Source organism: Lampetra fluviatilis, chromosome 11, assembly GCF_964198595.1.
Source record: "Lampetra fluviatilis chromosome 11, kcLamFluv1.1, whole genome shotgun sequence".
In the NCBI taxonomy this organism is placed as follows: Eukaryota; Metazoa; Chordata; class Hyperoartia; order Petromyzontiformes; family Petromyzontidae; genus Lampetra; species Lampetra fluviatilis.
In genome coordinates, this window is record NC_136285.1 from 14,848,158 (window position 1) to 14,870,054 (window position 21,897).

A 21,897-nucleotide genomic window follows, 5' to 3' on the forward strand; every position below is an offset into this window, starting at 1 on the left:
TTAAGAAATAAGTTTTGCTGGCTGGCTGGCAGGACGTCACGTCTAGAAGAAGGGAGAGACGGACAGTAGGTCGCGTCGAAAAGTCGTGTGGGCTGCTCGTCTGTTTTAAAACAAATTATAACGCATTCGTAAATAACACCTTGGTCTTAAAAGGGGGGGGGGGAATATAGGAGGCGACGTTTCGGGCAATGGCTCTTCTTCATTGATTGGCGGCGAGACCCTGCCTGCTAGTCGTCGTCTCGACCACCGCATCATCATCATCAGCGGAAGAGTGCGCAAAGAGGGATTGGAGCGGTGCGTGCTGGGACATTCCCAGCTCGGCGGCGGTTGTGGACACGCTGCACGTGACCGTCTGCAATCCAGCGCTGCGGAGGCAGCAGCGAGGGTTTGTGGGTCGCACACAAGAGGTGTGGGGAAATTCCCTTCCCCGAGGGTGGGCGTCGAGGAGGTCCCCATACCCCGGCTCGCCGGGAGAAAGAAGTAAAGCAAGTGAACTAATCGCCATCTGCCTCCATCTGAATGGGGATAGAGAGCGTTGCCATCTCGAGCAACATGTGCGTTTTCTCCGGGTGCTCCGGTTTCCTCCCCACGTGGTATTTTTTTTTTTAATAATAATAAACACTCATCATTAATTGGCTGAAAATATTTTACGGATAGAAACCAAACGTGGGAGCTGGCTGGCATTCTATCGTACGAGTTGCCACGATCTTACTCGTGAGCAGCTAAAAGCCACTCGTGGCATAACGTGGTTGGCATTGACTCTGGTGGAACCAATGACTTTGGGCCCCATGTCCAGCTCCCCTCCCCCGCACCCTTCCCCCTCCCCCGCACCCATCCCTCTCCCCCGCACCATCCCCTCTTCGTAGCCCGGCGCCTGGGCCCCTCCCGCCGATAGGACCCGGTGCAGTTGCATTGCCTGCACACTTAACAAAATAAAATTGTCAAAGTCGCTGGGGCCTTAAAAGGCACCGTATATAATAGGCGACGTTTTGGGCAATGAGCCTTCTTCATTCCTTGTGCGCCACTGTCAACGCAGCCTCACCAAATAATTTGGTTCATTCCAAGCGGAATAGTTTCCTTTGCCGTTCCTTGCTCAGCGTAACCATATTGGGTCTGGAGCGTGTCCTGTGCCAGCAGCAGCAGCACTGCATAGCGCCAACACGAGAATGCGTGTTGCTGAACCTTGTACAGCAAGCAATACGATAATACACAGAGCGTAACGGCAATAAAAAGCGTCATTATATAGAGCCAGTTGTAAATCCACCGCTGGATGACGGCATCACCATGGCCCGTTGGTCATTTGGCGTTGTTTAACCATACTTCACCACACTCGTCAGTGCGGGTTGGTGATGGGGACCTCAAGGATCGCGGCCGATATTGTCCGTGGCCCGCAATCGAACTCAGGTGGCCGGGTTCATAGTGAAGTGCGCTAACCACTGCGCCACCATTCCACCCCCTGTGTGTACAAGGTCTACTTAAAACATATTTCAAACGGGCTCACGAATCTACTTGCTACACTGCTATCTGTTGGCCACCTCGCAACTCAGCAGGGCTTGGGAGTCTCACAAATCTCTCCGTGATCCACCAACCCTTATCTTAAAAGCGCAGGCTCACAGGTGGGGCTGTATGGATGAACGGCTCCGGTGGCTTCTACCGGAGCAAGAGCCCGTGGCATTAGAGGTAAGCTGTTCAGGATTAAAAAACCCCTTTCAGTATAGGGCCCTGCTACATTGGGACGTTTGGCCAGTCCCGCTAACGAGAGTCTCTGGCTCTGTGTGCGAGAAACCCCGGAGACAAGCCCAGCGCCGCGCCGCTCCCCCCGGGGGGAGGCTCTCGGCACCGCCTCCCCCTGGCCACGCCGCGCAGCCCCCAACGCCGACAGCGCCTGGGCAAGAAGCCCCTGCGTGGTTGGTCACCCATCCAAGCAGCCCTCTCATGGCTCGCACCCGCTTAGCTTCAGAGATCTGGCGAGAGCGGGCACGCATCCCATGCGATTGTGTCATAGCCAATTGCTCCTCTTCCAACGTTGAATGATATACCCTGTGACGGTGTCATAAGTTGAGGCAAGGGTTGGTGGATCAAGAAGAGATTTGCGAAATGTGATTTTGCTGTGTGTGTGAAATGCCATCGTCACCATCAGCCATGGTCAATCCACTGCTGGATGAAGGCCTCCTCAAGCAGCCGCCACCCGTCACGATCCTGCTCATGTAATATCCTGCCCGGCACTTGCACATCAATGGATTAAATAGCTCCATCTCATCAGCTCATGCCCTCTCGCATGCATGACATTCCAAATTCAAGAAGACGGTCAAGGTTCAAATCAACCGCCTGTGCCCGGTGGCCAGGAGATGGCAGCACAGCAATACTCTGCAATGTTTATTTATTCAGCATCCACATTTATTTGAGAACTGATCATTATTGTGTTTAGTTTGTTGTCCTTTCCACCGCACCTCCGATTAGCACGGTTGGCTACGCACTGTGAGAAAGTTCAACATACGTGCATTCAACAGCATCTCAATACGAAAGGGAGTTAAAAGTATTTACATGTTTAGGTAGGGCGCTATGCATCACGCTTCATAAAATAACTATTTAAACTATTGCATTTTACCAGGTAAGGCCCACTGAGCTAGATAGCTCTTTTTCAGAAGCGACCTGGCCACAAATGATAGCTCAACAAAGTGGTTTATCATGTGGACATGTACAGCAGCCAAACACTCTAAATAAACACCGGTGGACCCGGAGAAAAGTCCACGCGACCACGGGGTGAACACGCAAACTCCAAATATAGCAGGCGTCAGGGTCGGGATCGAACCCACGGCCTCTTGCATACCAGGCGAGGTAGTTAACATCTCCTAGCCACCGTGGCGAGAAAGGGGCCGTCACAGGCAGGGAGACGAGGGAGGTTTCGAGGCTGGACTTGAATCGGGACAGGGAGCCGACAGCACGGATGACTGCGGTAAGAAATCCCAGACTATACGGGGGGCAGTAGCAGAAAGGAAGGAGCGACTTTCCGCGCAGGGAACCTCCAGTTTGTGGATCAAAAACCCTCCCCAGCCATCCGTGATCTCGACTCCCCACCACTAACTATTCAAGTCCATGCTCAATATTTTACTCTTCAAGATCTCCACAGCGACGCTGATCAAACATGTTTAAATCAAACTCATATATGTTTCTAATTAGTCTAAGTTAATATCATGTACAGTGTTTTAAATCGCTCTATTTTGAGCCACCCATTGGTGAAGTGTCCTGCACGGTGTCCATGCCGCAGAAAATCAACACAATCACTGGGCAAGGGAACCCAACACAGAGGAGCAACTCTCATTGGTCCGCGCGTAACGAATCTTTCGCCGGGGCGCGTTCCGATTGGTCCGCGGTAACGAGGCGTCACCAATCGCGGCGCGCGCGTGGGTTTTGAAGTCGGCGCCGCCGTCCGGGGCAGGGGGACGCGATTCGTGTTAAAATATAAATAAAATACCGCAAAATGTCAACAAAATAATCACGGTGATAGTAATAACTCACTGCCGGGCGTGAGCATTTATTTATAATTTTAATTGTGTATCACGGTCGTCGTCACCGGCCATGATCTACCCACTGCGAGGTGACGGCCGCCCCAAGCCGCCGCCACTGCCCGCGACGTTTCTCATCCGCCTGGCGCCTTCACCAGGGGCCATCTAATCGCTCCATCTCCCCGGTAAGGCTCCACTCTCTCTCTCACACGCGTTACATTCCTTGGCTAATAACTCGCTGCTGTGCTTCTGTTGTTGTTGTCGTCTATACTGGCGTTTATCGCCGCTGTCATTGACGGTCACAGGGCGTCTCGTGTTGACAACGAGGTGAGGCACCCGCACGAGCAGGTTCGCAATCGTCTCGCGAACTTAATTATCAAACTCTTTAATTGCAAAGTTGTGGGGAACGTGCGTCCGAGGGGGCGATCGCCTCTGAGGTGGAGCCATGGAATTATTTACACGCGCGGTAGGAGCAGTGGCAGCCGGGCAGTGTGAGGGGTGGCGAGGGCCGTCATCCAGCAGCGGATATATCATAGCCGATGATTTGGCATCGCCACCACCACCACCACCATCGCCTCCACCACCACCATCACCACCACCATCGCCGCCACCACCGCCACCACCATCGCCACCACCACTGCCACCACCATCGCCGCCACCACCGCCACCACCATCGCCACCACCACCGCCACCACCATCGCCACCACCACTATCGCCACCACCGCCACCACCACCATCGCCACCACCACTGCCACCACCATCGCCACCACCACTGCCACCACCATCGCCGCCACCACCACCACCATCGCCGCCACCACCACCACAATCGCCACCACCACCACAATCGCCACCACCACCACAATCGCCACCACCACCATCGTCATTGGAGCCGGGCAAGGCCGTGGAGCTGCGGCGCTGTCGCGATTCGGATCAGGCGATAAACGCGGCCGTTTTCGCGGTTTAACGTTCACATCGTGAACGTTGTTTACCTGCCTAAGCTGCGATAACAAATAATAGTGTTATTACTGCGGTGTTGTGTTGTACACAGTATTGTTGGCATTGATCTTGTTGAGCTCATTGTCTTGTTGGCAGCACTGTGGTGGTGCCACGGTGGTGGCGGCGTTGGCAGCCCTCATGCTCTTCACGAGTTGTTGTCAACACAACACACCACACCGCTCACCCCGGGCGCCATGCCCTTAGGGGATGCTGCTGCTGCGAAGAATGGAGACGCAAAGCGCTTCGGCCAGGTGACGTGGCCCGAGTCGCACTCGTGGGATCCGGACAGAGACGCATACCTGTCAACCCGTACCTGTCAACCCATACCTGTCAACCCATACGGCTGTACCCGTATTCTTGTACAGTTAAATGGAGTAAAACATCGATTGTGTCTATTTGTTTGTGTTTCTCCCTTGTGATGGGACTTTGTAGGATGAACGTTGAGATGTATAAGGGCACGGGGTGACCAATAAGATCTGAATTGGTCTGTAATGAGGTAGAGACGGGGGTTGACAGGTGTGGAGACGAGCAGTTGAGCAGGAGCTAATAGTAATAATGGTGCCAATTATTTCTCCAGGAAATCTTCACCAAGTCGTAAGATTATTTTTCAGGAGGGTTTCCAATTGGGATGTTTGTGGTTGGCTTCGTATGGGAGGGGAAACATAAAACACACCACGCATACAAGGAAGGACGTTCGGAGCTCCGCACAGATGGATTCACAAAGCCCAAGCCTACAATACTTAATAATCCCAGGCAGTCACTCATCCAAGTACCAACCACTGCTTAGCTTTCGAGCTATGATGAGATGAGGCATATACTGAGTGATTTTTTTCGTAGACCTCACCCATCTCATTTCGGCACACCTGTCCCTCTTCAAATTACTGCGGTGTGATGAACTAAACATTACTCTGTGCCGTCTGCTCCATTGGGAACATTAAATATCTCCTGACGTCGTTCTGATGAGCGGGCCGTTGTGTGCCGGCGTCGGTGTCCATATTTGCCATGTTCGAAAATTACACCGCAAATAACTCAAATAGGATTATACGTAGCAATCATTGCCCTCTTTGGATGGACTCATGCCCCAAGTCATTCTTCCAAATGAGGCTTATCCTGGTCTCTTGAGTTTATCACCTGGTTATGCAAAAGTAACTTATTAAGTCCAGGCTCAAGACTTGACTTTTTCTCCCTGTCTCTATAAAATAAATGCGCCCTTTGTTTTTCTGTGCAGCGTCGAGATGCGGTGCCATTTAGACTCTGCTGTATACATTCACATAGTAATTATTTGACCCTTCATCCAACCCGAGGGGTGTGCGTATGGACGTATGTTGAGCTTTCGCAAAGTAGGTAGCCAATCGTGTTAATTGGCGGTGCCGCGTGTGCAGATGGAGTACACGGCCGTGGAGTACCAGGCGATCCAGTCGGCGCTGCGCAAGCGCCTGGGCACCGACTACATCAGCCAGCGCCAGGGCCCCGGCGGACAGAAGGTGGGGAAGTCCCTTGAGGCGTGTGGCCTCCTCCCGGCTGGCTCAACTCCCACTCTGGGCTACATGTGCTCTTGCCCAGTGTCTGTGTTTGCACCTGTGTTTATCTGATTGTGAGGGTTGTAGGCATATTTGTGTTCTTTGGATATTATCGTTCTGCTGAAATGCTGAGCTGTGGGTGAGTGTGATTGTTGGGTCCCCCACGTGAACTTGTCTTTGGTCCAACCTCGTGCACTTTCCCTGGCCCCTGTGTTGTCTCAGCTTAACTATGTCGAGGGCCACAAGGTGGTCAACCTCGCCAACGCGATGTTCGGCTTCAACGGCTGGTCCCACTCCGTGTCGCAGCAAAACATCGGTGAGCCCCACGGCGTTCGGCCACCGACTGCACGGGGAAGCGCCGCTTGGCTAATCTAATGGTTAAAGTTTCGTTATTTCCACCTGCCACACTGCAGGGCCCATAGATTGTTTTACTGCAGGCGGTCCAGAGGATTGATACGCACACGTGATTCACACACGCAATGTGGGGCTGCAGCAATGGCACACCGCATGACAGTGTTGAATCGGTGTGTGGCAATGTGGTGAGCTGAGTTAATCAATATCCTCTCCCTCTCAGATTTTGTAGATTTTGTCGACGGAAAATACTATGTGGGCGTCAGCTCTTTTGTCAAGGTGGAGTTAAAGGTAAGATGTATTTACTGAAGCTTATTTCTTATGACACCGATGGCAACAGTGTTTGTGTGTAATGGTCGTGAGGGACTGCCTGAGGATTGTTCAGTGGTGGCGGGGAGGTTTTGCTCCCAGATCCTCTGTCATCCAACTTCCATTCAGATGTCACAGACATGGTGGTCAGTTGGTTGGCGGTCAAGGATACAGGGTTGAAGGCTACGGGGTCAAAGATTATCGTCTGGATGGTCGATAGGTTGGAGATCACATATGATGATCACTGAATTGGAGGTCGTTGGATTTGTGGCCATGGCAATAATGGTCATTGGTTTGGATGTCTTGGAAAAATGTGTCACCAAGTTGGTGGTCACAGACAGCGGTCACTAGTTTGGAGGTCAGCAAAAATTGTCATGCTATTGAAGGTTTGAATGTCACAGACAATGTTCACCGAACACGTAGGCTTTCGCGACCAATATTATTCATAATAAAGGTTTTTGGGTTAGATCGCATAAGTATAAATGTGTAAAAACCCTCCACCACCCGAAAAGGCCAATCAGTAAGGGATTTGTCATGTGAACAAAACGCCAAATAGTTACTTCAGCCCACCAGTGTGTTGAAGAGTGAATCCATAACATTTACAATTTGAGTACGACGTTTCGCTGGTAATTACATCCAGCATCATCGGGCGATTCGCCAGAATATTCTGGCAAATCGCCCGAAACGTCATACTCAGATTGTAAATTTTGGGGATTCACTCAACACACCGGTGGGCTGAAGTAGTAACTATTTGGCGTTTTGTTTACGTGACAAATCCCTTACTGATTGGCCGTGTCGGGTGGTGGAGGGTTTTGTCACATTTATACTTACGCGATCTAACTCAAAAACCTTTACTATGAATTTTCACCGAGTTGGAGGTCACAGACGTGATGATTGCTGGTGTCACGCTGGATTCTGCCGATCGTTCTCTTTCCCACGTGATGCCTCTGCCGGCGCCGTAGGACGGCGCCTACCACGAGGATGTTGGCTACGGGGTGAGCGAGGGGCAGCGTTCCAAGGCGCTGTCGTTGGAGAAGGCGCGCAAGGAATCTGTGACGGACGGACTCAAGAGGTCGCTCAGGTGCGGCTCTCTCTATTAACCTGATCTCGGTGGACACGGGGACAGCCGGGACGTTGGGGTCGGGGCTCAATTCATAATGGTGGCTTTGGTTTACTTTTGGTTCGTGTAGGGTTCGCACCGAGGTTACAATTGAGCAGAGGTGTCTATTTTAAAACTTTCCAGAAAAAGTTTAAAGTGTTCATTCAGTAGCTCTGTCCGTCTGTCTGATAACTCGCAACGATCATCCTATATGAACGCAACATACGTTTAAAGTTATGTTGCCAATAGGGACTTGTCCTATAGAAAACCCAGGGTTAGGTCTGTAGCGGTATCAAGCACTAACACACCCCGTCTGCTGGGTGGATGCACGAGTGTGGCCGCCTTGACAATGGGAATTTTAGCCATGCAGGGATCCGACTTCAGCTTCTGTTCTGCCACGCAGGCCGGCTCCAGACGGCCCTCACGCTGCCTCTGTTCCCTCTCTCCTCCAGGTCCTTTGGTAACTGCTTGGGTAACTGCATCCAGGACAAGGATTACCTGAAATGCATCAACAGGCTGCCCAAGCCCGTAAGTGATAAATACAACCTTTATAACCAATTAAGTAAATACAGTGTGGATTTGTGCAGCATTTACGTGTGGCCGAATCTGAAGACGCCGTACAGAAAGCCCTTGGCATATATATTTTGTAAAGAGAAGCAGCCAGGCATAACCAGAGGGGAGCGGAAGGTCTTGAGCCTGATGATAAACTGGTAGGGAGCCGACAGCACAGGTGGCACCCCTCCCCTCATTAATAATCATGAGCGGGTGACGTCACTCCACGTGCCGCACCCCTCCCCAATAACCATGAGGGGGTGACGTCACTCCACAAGGGGCAACCACCCCCCTCATTAATAATCATGACCGGATGACGTGAGGCACCCCCCCCCTCATTAATCATGAGCGGGTGACGTCACTCCACATGGGGGGGGAGGCACCTCCCCCCCCTCCTCAGCGTCAACTTACAACCCTCACTATAAGGGCAGAACCTTCGCGTCACGTGATCTCCGTAACGCTATTGAGACATCGAAGTAAAAAGGACGTCATGATGAACAAGGGATTATAACCTTTAAATGGAATAAGTATCACCACGGCCTTACAAATTGCACACGAATGGATGCAATGAATATGAAGTTGCGGTCTGCTTTTCGCTTTATTGTTTCAGATTTACTGCAATACACCCGTCCTTGGATGGGTTATAGGCTAGGGAGCCGACAGCACAGGTGGGGCGAAGGAAGTTCCAGGAAACTAGCCTATTAATGAGGGGGAAGGGGTGCGGCATGTCGAGTGACGTCATGCGCGTTACACACAAACAGACATTTTTGGCTCATTGTATTCGTAATGGGGACAGAAAAGGAGAATGAGCGAGGGCAATGAGAATGACGTAGTTATTTAAAATAAACGATTAAAAACACTGAAACCATGAAAAATCACAAGACAAGTCTGGAGCATATAATCCAACTCTATGGTTATTACTGCACTCGCCCTCTAACAGTTGCTCGTCATACAAAACCACCATCACTGCATGGTCAAGTGCCCTACTGTGACTGCCTGGCGTGTCTGCAGTCACAAGTTGCCATATCTTTAATCGCTGTTTAGTTATTGAGATTCGGGCGTGCGATTATTTTTTTCAAATAACATTTTCAAGGATGCACCATGTGGGGCATGGTACATCTGCTCAGATTGTTTTGAGGACACGTGGCACTGCTTTTATTTTGTATGGCAGCCAGCGCCGGCGTACGGCCCCGCCGATATCAAGAACCCCAACCAGGAGGCGCAACTGGAGCTGGCGCGCGTCTCCGGCATCAACCAGTCGTGGCGCCGGCAAGCGGCCCGGCACATGGCTGCAGCGCAAGCTGCCGCCGCCGCTGGCGACCCCGGACCTGCCGAGAAGACGGCAACGACGGCAGAGGAGGGGTCGGTGTCGACGGAGGAGGAGCAAGGAGAGGTCCCGCCGGGAGGGCCGCAGCCCACTGCCCCGTGCAGGAAGTCGGTGCCCGAGCTGCTGAGCGAGGACAATCCCGACCAGGGGTGCGTGAATCCTCGCCGGTGCCGTATTCACCTTGTGCCACACAGGGACAGCTGCCACTTGGGGGGTGGGGATCCCCTTGGCTAGACGGCAGCATGGAAATCGGAATGGTTGATATGAGATTCGATGAATGGCTTCGCAATTGAATCCTTCCTTGCGCGTGAACCGACTGCAGCGAGTGGCTGGAGTTAGCGTGCGTGTGTGTGTATGCGCGCATGCGTCTGCGGACTCCTCAGGGCTCCTGGAAACCCCACGAGCACGCACGACATTCGCTTGCTGCGTAAACAACTCCAGCAGCAGCAGCAACAGCGCTTTCGGCAGAGCATGGCGAGCAAAGACCAGCGCGGAGAATCGGGAGAGGCGGCCGCGACAGGCAATCAAACCCCGTTGCCCTCACCCCAACACTGGCGCCCACACGCGCTGCCCACGCCGTGCGGGCTGTGCAATACGTGCAGCATGGGTATCGCATGGCATGTGCACAGTGCCCCGGTTTCTTTGTGCCCCCCAAAACGAATTCTCTCTGTCTTTCTCCATGTCTCTACGTCAGCCTCTTGTGTTTTTTCTGTCTCTTGTTTCTAGGGTTCCTCTTCCCCCATCTGCACAGGCGCTCCATTTAACATTGAGATAGCCCTGCTCACACACTACACGCACCATCTCCACACACTACATACACGCTGCTGCCCCCCATGCAATACCCACACACCCTACCCATAATCGCTCATACTACCCACTGAAATGGTTGCTTTTGCTCCGATTTTTCTTTGTTTTGCTTTTTGTCATTTTGGTGACCCAGGTCATGCTCGCAAATGAGACTCGATCCTGATCTCTTTTGAGTTCTCGCCTGGTTACACAAAATCAACTTGACTTGAACCCATACATTTAAACCGATAAAGGTTATACTTGAACTCTATCCACACACCCACCAACCATGCACACAGTCCACCCTCTAACAACAACACCACTACACCTTTAGACGAGCACTTAACATCCACCTTGCCATCACTGTTAGCCTGGCGCCCTGACTCTGTATCCCATGTCGGGTCACCCTACAGATAGCGGGAAGGTACCCACGGGAGCTGATGGCGGCAGCAGCAGCAGCGTGGTGAAAAAAGCAGAGAACATCACATCTGGTGAGTTCACACGCGCCTTTGAGCTCCCCACACTCATCACCGTACACCGTTTCTCCATTTCATTACCTGCATGTTTTAAAACATGCCACTGATAAGCACTTTACGATTCTGAGTTTCAGATTTGTAAAACATTTTTTTTCATTTTTTTGCTTCAATTCCATGTGGACAATTTCCATTGGGAACCCACAGAGATCAATGTAAGATGACTCCGTGTTTTTTAATCCTCTCTGTAAAATGAAATCTTCGAATGACTGCTGAGGTTCTTTCCATCGCCGCTCATCCTCGTTAGTTGCACTGCATCTTCTCCCGACAGTGCTGGTTGTATGTTGCAGTCGTTGACGACTGTGCTGAGACCATGAACTCGCTACACGTGAGTTTGGTTTAATCATGGGCGGCTGAGACCCGGCTTCATTTGGAGCATCTCAGCGGTATTGACTGATTGTTCTAATGTGGTCAATATCAGCCAACCAATCAGCTTGCTGAAGTTCAGATTATGCTGTGAAATTAAGCGGTAGTGTAATGCCGGCAACGTGGTAACGAGCACGGATCAATTGTCACGTCCGAACAGTCGACCGAGAGCTGATGGAGCTGCTTCAGGGAGACATGTGCGGGTACGAGGAGCTGACCGACACAGTGGGGCCGAACGCCTGCCCCTTGCCCATCTCGCCCAGCCACCACGCTATGGTGACACGCAGCTGCACGCCAAAGAGGCCCGACCGCCGCCGCCCCGACGGACCGCCGCAGCAGAACGCGAACAATGGGTGCACGGCCGACGGCAGCCCCAGACACAGGCCAGGTGAGGGTGGAGGGTGGAGGGTGACGCCGCGGGGTCTCGTGCGTTGACGAGCGCCCATGCGCAACCCCGCCTGCCTCGTGCTCAGCCGCCATCCCTTTGTGTTTCCGTACAGACGTGGGGGCGTCTGGCCGCACGAGGCACGTGGCCAAGAGGCCGCGCGTGGAGCCTCTGTGAGCGAGGGCGGTGAGGCCGGGGCAGGCCGGAGCAGGCCAGAAGGGCAGGATGCGCCCGCGACGCTGGGAAGTGGCGCTCACGTGGACCAGCATCAGCAACCACAAAAGTTTTAATAATGAACTCTCAATCTCTGTAGATAAATTATCCGGTTGGTGGATTAACCGTGCTTGATAATAAAAAATACAATTTTTAGCTGCGCGTTGGTTTATTAGTTGCTGCTCACTTAACAAGAGCTCGTGACTTGATGCCCATGTGATCGCAAAAAGACCCTGATATGAGTTTAAACCGATAGACATCGTTGGGCAGGGTGTTCTTTCCATAGTGTATAGCTTTTATAGTATAAGACATTGCTTTCACAATGTGTCAATAAAGTTTTCATTTAAACACAGGTATATTGTGATTAATGCCTTTAATTCCGAGCGAGGTAAAATGTGGTGGGTTGCTTTGAGAAGTGGTCACATCACAGTGATTAGCGCTCTGCGCGATGAACCTGGCAACCCGAGTTTGTTTCCTGGCCACGGCTAACGTCAATGGCGAATTAGATTAATTGATCCGGTCCAATATTTCCCCCTGAATCGTGCTTGGATGGCCGACAGCAGAGGGTATTGCTGGGAATATCCATTGTTGTACTGTATTTATATGCATCCACGTGTTATGTTTCTCACGGTCGCCAATCCGATTCGTGTGCGGTGTGGTCAAACAACCCTCCATGATCGACACATCGTGGGGAGGGGCCTTCATCCAGTAGCGGATTGACAAAGGTCATCAAATAATACCACACGCCTTGGCTCTTGACCTTGCCCCCGACCTTAATCTGCGTGTTTGTGATCGTTTGGCTGTTGAGCGGTGTTTGCGATGAGTCATGTCGCGAAGTGTCATGTTTAAGTGCAGTGTCGATCTCCGTTATTGTAATCCACTCTTAGTCACAAAGGCACGGGTGCTCGTGTGTCATCTGAGCTTTTTACCACGCGATGTGTTCATTGATCAAACGTGACGTGCATATTCTCTCTCTCCGAGGCTATGTGCGAGCTGACGAAGGGGCGCGATCGACCGGCAACCTGTGAATTGACCTGTGACCCAGCCGCTATCCGCACACCCCCTGCAGCCAAGCAGACTTCCTGTGTCCCGTCGCTTGGCTTCTGCCTCCACCGTGCGGTGCCTCCCACCAGAGGTAGAAGGAGAAACTTCCCAAGGGAGGAGAGGGGGTTGGGCAGTCCCAATATTTCATGTTTTTAAAATAGAACCCTACATAAACAGTAAAAGTCAACCCCGAGACATTTCCCGTGAGAGACAGCCGAGACTGGTAAATATCAATAAGACACCAATTTTCGGGGTCTCGAGAGGGGCCCCATTGGCTCCCCCCCTTCCTTAGATCCACAACTGCCTCCAACACACCCCCATAGCCAGGCCCTGGTGCCTTCGGGAAGATTACTCGCTTTTGTTTTACATAAATATCCTGAACAGCTCGGTATCCTTTTTCCATCGTTTTCCTCCTATAGCAAAAAAAATAACCATGTAATTGCTGTTAGCCAAATATCCCACTGTAGTAGGACCATTCTAAAAATGTCTTTAAATGTGGTGTGGCTCTCCTGGGAAATAATAATTATATTAAAATCATTCACAAGTGTAGTTTTAATAGGAACCAGGGTCCCAATTGTGTTTGCATAGCTGTGATTATTTTCAGTACATATTTTTGTTATAATTTAGATTGTCTCTGTAAACCCAAGATGTGGCTCTGCACTTGTTAGTCGTGGCTGGGAATCGAGCTCCCGTCGCTCGGTTCACAGTGCAGGCCGTTCACCACTGCACCACCGCTGCCCCCACCGTGTTTCGTACATTCAAAGGCGAGGCTGAGTGCACACAAGATACATTTATTTTTAGTAGTTAATATAATACAAAATAAAGCACATCTGATGGCAGCTCACAGATGGATTGCACATCCTTCGGGTAACATTTGTCCTGTAAGAAGGAACGACAATTCACGGCCGTGCGTAAAGCTGACAACCAGTCGCCGGCCGCAGCCATGGACCAAGTAGTGAACTGCAAAGGCATTGCTCAATTTTCAAAGTACAGTAGTGCAAAGGCAGGTATGACTTGGACTGCATTCAATTGCTGGACTAGCAACGAGGTCACTAGGAAAGCAGCAGCTTGGGTATTCCCAGCTGGTGCTGCCGCTTGCTGGACACGTCTACTGCCCAGCAGCCGTCGCCTCATTCGATTCGCAGGCCCGATACTTGGAGCTGTAGCTGCCGACCGTACCCGAGTACCACCGGTTGGACGGGGGTTAAGGCTTGGCGAGCATGCACAACGCGGTGCACTTGCGGTCACTCGCACTGCCCGCCGTCGTCTGCCGGTTCCGGTGTCGTGAGCGCCACGTCACCCTCGCCCAGCACCTGCAGCGTGGCCCTGAGCAGCGTCACGAAGTCGGCGAGGAGCCGCGAGTCCGGCGGCCCCTGTTTGACGGCGACGTCGAGGGTCGCCCGTTCCGCTTGCGCCATCTTGGCCAGGAACAGCGTCCCGTCGGCGTCGTGCGCAAACACGAACGCCTTCCAGGGCGCCGGTCCGGCGCCGCTCACCGCCATCACTTGCACTCCCACGGCCCTCAGCCCGGCCTCCACAGCCACCGAGTCCACCCGGCTGCCCGTTGCACCAGCATCCTTGCTCTCGGGAAGCCGGCCGTTCACGGCGACGCCGCCGGTGTCCGCGGCATCGGGCGGTTGCGCCGTCGGCGCCGAGCTCGCGCCCCAGACAACCGTGAAGGTCTGCGCCGTCTCCCACTTGAGCCACAGAGCCTCAAACTGCGCTGGGCTGAGGGGCGAGGCCACCAGCGAGAGGGGCGTAGCCCCGGTCGGGCCCTCGAGGGACAGCCCCGAGAGGTCTGGCGAGGGGAACAGCGCGACGCGGCGTTAATTCTCAATCGACGTGTGTGAAGCAGCGGCGGCGGCTAACACGGCGAGTGCTTGGCGGGTCGAGCGCTGAACCTGGGTGGGTGCGCGGCCGTGTCTCGGAGGTGTCCTCGTCCTCCAGACGAATGAGCAGGGCGGCGGTGGGTGGGGGCGTAAGCAGCGGCGCCAGCGTGTTGAAGCGGGGCAGCACGGCGTGCAGGGGCAGCGAGGGCGGCTCCTGCGGCAGGGCGCAGGCCGCCCCCCCGTCGTCCCCGCTGGCGCCACCGGGCCCGAGTACGACGTGGCGCGTCCACTCGGGCCCCGCCTGCAGCAGCCGGTAGTAGATCAGTGCTCGGTCTCGCACCGCCATATTCGTGTCCTCCTCTTAGAAGCCAGCGGAGTGGGGAGGAGGAGGAGAGGTCACGGGAGACAGTTAAATTTCAGCCGTGTCTGTCCGGGTCATCGACCCAGAATATATTCCGCAACCAACACACCACATCCAGTATACTTATTGGTTTGTCTGTGGCTACTAAACACGTGCCACCTACTCCAGTCCACCATCAACCCGAAAAAATAGATTTGTATGAATACATGCAAAGGTGTGCCGTTATGTGTGGTGATTGTAGCATTTCATGGCTGTACTTCTAGAGCACAGCGAGTGTATCGGCATAGGAGCACGTGCACGTGCAGATATGATAACGAGTGCGAGTGTAGCAGTGTGCGCGTACTTGTGCAGCGGTGCTAGCATGCGTAATTATAGGAGGCTGAGTGTACTCGTACATAGGGAGGGGCGTAGCAGTGTGCAAGTGTCCGTGTGCTAACGAGCGTGCGCGTGCCCTACCAATGCAGTGCTGCAGCAGTCGGCCCAGCATGTCCTGGCACTCGGCGGGACGTGACAAGAAGAGGCGCACCGTGGCAACGAGCATCTCCATCCTCACCAAGGCAACCGTCTCCACGGACAAGCCATCGATGTACTCCTCGAGAATGTAGGGGGCCTCGGGGACCTCACTGCCCAGCTGCCCCAGTAGCCAGACGAGTGCCCGCTTGCCCTGCGGCACACGGACACACGCAAACCTCAGTCCCGACAACCGCAAAGTGGAAATCTGGTAGTGCGGGCTGGGATGCCGCGGGAGTGGAGAGGAGGGTGAGGGAGGCCTCACCTCTGAGTCCGTCACGATCTCCTCGCAGCCCGGTAGCACGCGGCACACGGACGGCGCACACGACGGCCAGTGCCACACCAGCTCCCGCAGGGCTTGGAGCACCGCTGGGTGGACATAACCACACGTCCAACAACGCGTTTGGCGATTTAATTCTGACTTAGTGATATCAGGCCAGTCCCTGAAGCGAGTTCAAACTCTGGTTGTGTGGCTCGTGCAAACGGTGGCAAAGTGCACTTGGCATGGGCCCTGGTGTGAGAAATGAAATTGGGCCCCTGTTGGATTTGCTCCCCCCCCCTCTGTAGCCCACGCCTGGGCTTCTCTGGCCCATGGGCCCCGGTGCAGTTATACCACATGCACACTACTGCAAGACCACGCGGGGATCTGTGTGTGTGTGGGTGCATGCCCCAATTACCGGATGTGATGTGCTCCTGGCTTAGACCGACCAGAGCAATGAGGATCTTGAGGCATTGCTCGCTGTACGTCCTCCCAATCTGCCCTGCACGCACACAGGCAAGGCTCTGTGAGTGTGCGAGCGTAGCACGCCACGTGAACGCCGCCGCCACCAGCTTCACGAGCGAGCGCGGCCGCAACGTCTCGGCGCCCACGCCACGTGCCTATGGCGAGGATGGTGGCCTGCGCCAGGTGGGCGCACACGTCCGTGCAGTAGCCCCGGAGCTCCTCCAGGATCTCGGCCACGGTGTGGTCGTTGGCGAGGTGGCTCAGCAGCTCCACCTTCACGTGCTTCACGTAGGCTGGGTCCTCGTGCCGGCAGAAGAACCTTTTGTAGTGGCCGCTGAACATGCCCGGGTTGCACCTGCCACGTGACAACGAGTTTTGTTACTACGCGGGGCAGGAGGAGGCGTCTGCATTAGGGTATGGGTGAGAGCTGGACTTTAAGCAGCTGGAAAAGGAGCTTTTGGTTGTTTAAAATACAAGCACGTGCAGAGGATGCTCTGAGTTTAATAGTACAGGATAAGCGACTTGGAAGCTCAGAGTAGAACATGGCAGGAAATTGTTTTAGATATTAACCTGTAAGAGGAGGATGTTGTGATGAGTGGAACACGTGTGTTGGGTTGAAGAGGACCGGTTACGAAGACAGGCATTGTGTAACAAAAAGCAGGTCGGCGACGAAGGGGAAGACCTAAAGTGGTGATGGCGACTGTAAAAGCAGCTCTTGGAGGATATGCCAGCCGTAAACAAGTGGAATCGAGTAAACAAGCCAGATGGTGATTATCAGACTGCAAGAGCAGACCTTGGAGGTCAGGCATCAAATATCCAACAACTGTGGGATCTGGCAGAATAAAGCAAACAATGGCAAGGTGTGATCTTCAACTCTTGATCTGGGTTGGATCACGCAGGCAGGTCCCCGAATGGGGCATAATGGCCGGCATCGCCCTTCCGTTCTGTGCGGTGGGGGGTGACCACCGGTGTCGCGCGCGGTCCGCTCACCCGAGCAGCTCACGCACGTGACACAGCGCCGCGTATCGCATCTCGATGCTCTGGGCCCCGCACGCCGCCAACAGAGGCGCCCCGACTCTGGCGAGGACGTCGCGCTTCACCGCCTCGCCCAGGCCGCCGGTGTACGCGATGAACAGCTTCCCCGCGGCCAGTGACACGCCCGGCGAGCGGGCCGGCTCCAGCAGGCCATCCAGCCGGTTGAGCACTTCCAAGGTCTCGCCCTCCGATCTGGGCTGGTAGCGCAGGAGAAAGGAGAGCACCGCCGCCTGGCCCCACTCGTCGCACTCCGGCAGCCTGGAACACAACAGCGTCGCATTGCTGAACAATCCAGCGAGTGGCTCAGTGGGTGACTTAATATGTGGCGCAGTGAGTGGCCCATTGATTTGGTGGGTGAGTGACTCAGTGATTGGCTGAGTAACTTAGTTATTAAGTGGATGGACCAGTGATTGACTTAGTAGCCAAGTGATTGGTTGATTGAGTGGAATTCCTTTTTTCTTGGGGCCCATCTGGAGTTTTGGGCCCAAGACAAACGTCCCATTGCTGCCCCCAACCCCCGCCCCCTCCACCAACGGCCAATATCTAGATGAAGTGGCGGTTAAGCGTGGAATGTGTTCCGACACCTGTTGACGAGGTGTTGAGCGATGGGCCGATTAATGACGACACCTCCTTCTCGCTGCAGGATCTCCTCCAAGGCGTGCAGGCAGTTCACCATCACCACGGGGTCCTTGTCGCGCAGGAGCCCATACAGCTCGTTCACCAGAGCGGCGTCTGTACACAGTGAGCTGGGTCAAGTCCTGCAGCATGTTCACCGGTGTCGTGGCGGCTATGTCAGCCGGTATTACTTGGTTCACCAGTGTAGTGAGATCTCGATACGCAGCTACGTCAGTCTGCATAGCTTTCTCACCAGTGTTGTGTCTAGTCTACAGCGAGCTATGTTGGCCTGTATTACACATTGGCGAGTGTGGCATCTCAACACAACGATGTCAGCCCATACAGTTGCTTCACCAGCAGCAGGTCCAGTACAACCTGAGACGATTGTTGTATTTATGTTCAATCAGTTTAATGGCGATGTGTTACCTGCAAAGCCTGTGGTGGTTATAAAAAAAGTGTGGTGAGATGTGGTGACATGTAGATATGGTGCAGTGAGGTCTGGTGATGTGTGGGATAACGAGGTGAGGTTCGGCGTGGTCTGGCACTACGTGATCTGGTGATTTATGGTGAGCTGCGGCGGTCTAGTGAGATGGAGCAAGGTGCTGGATCGTGCGGAGAGGTGCATCCCGGTGTGACGAAGTGTGGCGATATCTCGTGACGCGAGGTGTGATGAGCGTGTCGGCCGCACCGATGTCGGGCTGCAGGCGGTGCAGCTTGGCGCAGCCCAGCACGGCGGTGCGGCGCACGTAGGCGGCACGGTCGCGCAGGCCGCTCGCCACTGGGCCCTGCACGTACTCACCCAGGTCCGGCAGCCTGCACCGCCACACACCACACGCGGTGAGCAGGCTCACCGCATGCAGTGAGGAGTCTCACCACCACAGATTTGCTCACCACGGTGGTGAGCGATCACACCCCCCTCACAGGGTAATGTAACACACGACACTAATGGAGCACTAACACAACACGCTGGGCGAGTTGTCACCATGCAGAATTGGTAAGCTATCCCACACCACACGGTGGTCAGGTATCACACCATGGAGGTAAGCTGCCACGTGACATCAGGTGGGCTGTCGCACTACAGATGTAATCACCGACACAGAGGTGAGCTTTAACACCCCACACGAGGAGGTGTGTTACTACAAAGATGTTTTCACCAGTGGTGAGCTATAATATATACTGAGTTGTCATACCACACAGCATGGACAATGGTGGTCACGGTGCTGGGTGCACGATTCGGATGATGCTGATGATTCAGATGAAGCTGGTACCTGATTCAGATTACATTGATGCGTGAGATGCTGATAATTGTGATGACTGATTCACGTGATAATTCGTCAGACGATGAGAGGTGCATTGACCAGGGCAGACGCATCCTGGGTGACGATGCAAGCGATAAAGCGCAGATGATTCCGATGGCGCTAACGATCAGGGTGAATGATTTGCCCGACCATGGAGCGGCCCACCGCACCTGAGGCCACAGAGAGAGCGGAGGGCCATGCCGCGCACCATGGGGCTGGGATCCGCGCAGTCCTTGCGCAGGGAGTTGACGGCCAGCAGGGCCATGTCGGGCTTGCGGGCCGCGTACTCGCACAGGTACTGGTAGGCGAGCTTCTTGTGGGGCAGGTCCGCGGCCGCGCTGGCCCTCAGCACCTCCATGAAGACGGAGGACATGTCCCTGCCGCGGGCCGTCTGGGCCACCACCCGCCTGAGCGCGGCCATGTAGCGCGCGGGGTCGCTCTGCACCGCCGGGTTGCTCAAGGTCCGCTTGAGCTCCAGGGCAACGTCCTCGCCCGGCAGGTGCGGCATGGCGCTCGTGGCCTGGTGAGGAGGAGGAGGAAGAGGGCCTGAGCTCAATCACCCTTGGGGCAGCTCAGGTGAGGCCTTCGCCCTTGTGAGGGGGGCCTTCGCCCTTGCGAGGGGGCCTTCGCGGTCACGAGGATGGCTCGTCTCTCCGCGGTGGTCGTGCACGCCAGGGTAGGTCTTCGGTCACTTCACGGCCGGGCCCTTCATTCACTCTCGAGACAGGCGTCCACTCATTCACTCTCGAGACAGGCGTCCACTCATTCACTCTCGAGACAGGCCCTCACTCATTCACTCTCGAGACAGGCGTCCACTCATTCACTCTCGAGACAGGCCCTCACTCATTCACTCTCGAGACAGGCCTTCACTCATTCACTCTCAGCGGGGCCTTCACTCATTCCCTCTCGAGACAGGCCTTCACTCATTCACTCTCGAGACAGTCCTTCACTCATTCACTCTCGAGACAGGCCTTCACTCATTCACTCTCGAGACAGGCCTTCACTCATTCACTCTCAGCGGGGCTTTCATACACGAGCGGCGGCGTTTTCAATCACTACCAGCAGCATGTCCTTGCTTCACACATCCACACACCGCGCTCACTCGAGTCTACACATTCACTCACTCGCTCACTCGAGTCTACACATTCACTCACTCGCTGTATCAAGACGGGCAAGACTCGGCGGCCTCCACTCACCCCCCACTCCCTCCCGGGCCTTCTTCACGCAGTCCCCTCCTGTGGGGCCTCACCACCGACTCCCGGGGCCGACCTTCACTCGGGCCCAGTCTCCCCCGTGCCTGCCCGGGCAGGGCCTTCGCTCCCTCTTTACCCACGAGGCAGCGGCAGCAGCAGCAGCGGTAGCAGCATCATCCCTTCCTCTCGTCTCTCCTCCCCGCCGCCGAGGGCCTTCAGGCCTTCACCCTGGTCCGGGCCTTCCTCCGTGGCGAGGCCGGCGGCTTGGGTCGCGGCACGACAGCGCCGCCTGTGGAGCCGCGGGCGACATCGCGGCTCGCTGCTCCCGGCCCGTCCCCACGTGGGGGTCGTCCAGGCGCGAAATCGCAGCGAGAGAGAGAGAGGCTCGTTCGCCAGAGTGAGCTGCGGCATTAGTCTGTTTGGCAGATGTAGACGTGATATTTGCTGCTCTGTGTGTCTTCATATTACCACGGCCTGTTTCAGTTTCATTTATTTGGTATAGCCATGTGAGCCATTCGGCTCTTGAATCGGGTGCAACCGCTACAGGGTTTTGGTAGTATATGTTGTTTATGCCATTTATTGTGAATATTCTGTCACAGTTCCTATGATCACTGTTTCATTGCTTTCATGGCTTTATTTTGGTGATTTCGAAAAGTGTATTGGTTTAGCCATGTTTGTTTGTTGTAGTACAGAGTTAGACTGATGGCCTTAATCTAAGTTGTCTTGTGGTTGTTTGACTTGCATCCCACTGGGATTTTTGCACACAGCGTTGGTGTACGGTGTTTTTTCTGCAATATTTTGCTGTCTTTTCTTGGATTTTCTGTTTGCACTCAGTCACCTATTCACTTTAAGATGTTTTTTTTGTTTGTTGCGGTTGCACCCGATTCAAGAGCCGAATGGCTCACAGGGCAATACCTAATAAATGAACTTGAAAAACATGAACAAGAAAACATCTTAAAGACTATGTGACTAAGTGCAAACAGAAGATCCAAGAAAAGACAGCAAAACATTGCAGAAAAAGCACCGTACACCAACACTGTGCAAAAACGATCACGAAGACTTCCCCGGTATTGTAAGCATGGGCAGGCGATGGCAACACTCGTGGATTATTGAATCCATCTGTTGTGGGCTTTTCGTGTGTTACGCCTCTCATGTGTATGCACGTGTGTGTTGAACTTCTTTCGCATCGTACGTAGCCAACCGCGCTATCCTCCAGGTTCCCTGGTTTAGTCTCACACGAAGCCAAACTCCCAAAACAATTGTTTAATTGTAATTGCCCAACAATTATAATAATAACCACATTCTCGTGAGGAGCCCTCGCTGAGTCTCGAGGCCCATTGAGGCC

The 21,897-nt window shown here is 54.0% G+C and overlaps 2 protein-coding genes across 3 annotated transcripts; one reads left to right on the plus strand and one right to left on the minus strand.

The window, feature by feature from the left end:
- The first annotated feature begins 3,276 nt into the window (after window positions 1–3,276).
- Window positions 3,277–12,291, plus strand: RAD52 (RAD52 DNA repair protein). Its single transcript, XM_078860757.1, has 12 exons — window positions 3,277–3,691; window positions 4,599–4,753; window positions 5,885–5,986; window positions 6,245–6,338; window positions 6,597–6,664; window positions 7,645–7,763; window positions 8,234–8,309; window positions 9,505–9,809; window positions 10,044–10,180; window positions 10,860–10,937; window positions 11,506–11,733; window positions 11,846–12,291. Exons 2-12 carry the CDS (start codon window positions 4,697–4,699, stop codon window positions 11,905–11,907), a joined length of 1,326 nt encoding a protein of 441 aa, XP_078716883.1. The 5' UTR covers window positions 3,277–3,691; window positions 4,599–4,696; the 3' UTR covers window positions 11,908–12,291.
- A 1,481-nt stretch (window positions 12,292–13,772) lies between these two features.
- Window positions 13,773–21,085, minus strand: AP4B1 (adaptor related protein complex 4 subunit beta 1). 2 transcript variants are annotated; one of them, XM_078861125.1, is made up of 11 exons: window positions 20,556–21,085; window positions 19,530–19,879; window positions 18,750–18,874; window positions 18,031–18,178; window positions 17,402–17,704; window positions 16,567–16,766; window positions 16,365–16,448; window positions 15,953–16,056; window positions 15,634–15,841; window positions 14,889–15,176; window positions 13,773–14,785 (listed from the first exon to the last, which is right to left on the minus strand). In XM_078861125.1, the coding sequence occupies exons 2-11, from the start codon at window positions 19,865–19,867 to the stop codon at window positions 14,232–14,234; spliced, it is 2,352 nt and encodes a 783-aa protein (XP_078717251.1). In that variant the 5' UTR covers window positions 19,868–19,879; window positions 20,556–21,085; the 3' UTR covers window positions 13,773–14,231. The 2 variants fall into 2 exon arrangements, with proteins under 2 accessions (XP_078717251.1, XP_078717252.1); XM_078861126.1 differs by lacking the exon at window positions 20,556–21,085 and adding an exon at window positions 20,514–20,536.
- Between the last annotated feature and the right edge of the window lie 812 nt (window positions 21,086–21,897).

What these genes read in the sequence shown, in the direction of transcription:
- RAD52 (XM_078860757.1), top strand. Translation starts at nt 4,697, where the DNA reads ATGCCCTTAGGGGATGCTGCTGCTGCGAAGAATGGAGACGCAAAGCGC. An exon ending in GGACTCAAGAGGTCGCTCAG is followed by an intron (nt 7,764 to 8,233) that starts GTGCGGCTCTCT and finishes TCTCTCCTCCAG; the next exon opens with GTCCTTTGGTAACTGCTTGG. An exon ending in GGGAGAGGCGGCCGCGACAG is followed by an intron (nt 10,181 to 10,859) that starts GCAATCAAACCC and finishes GTCACCCTACAG; the next exon opens with ATAGCGGGAAGGTACCCACG.
- AP4B1 (XM_078861125.1), bottom strand. Translation starts at nt 19,867, where the DNA reads ATGCCGCACCTGCCGGGCGAGGACGTTGCCCTGGAGCTCAAGCGGACC. An exon ending in CCGCCTGCAGCCCGACATCG is followed by an intron (nt 18,179 to 18,749) that starts GTGCGGCCGACA and finishes CACTGTGTACAG; the next exon opens with ACGCCGCTCTGGTGAACGAG. An exon ending in GGCCACCATCCTCGCCATAG is followed by an intron (nt 16,449 to 16,566) that starts GCACGTGGCGTG and finishes GTGTGCGTGCAG; the next exon opens with GGCAGATTGGGAGGACGTAC.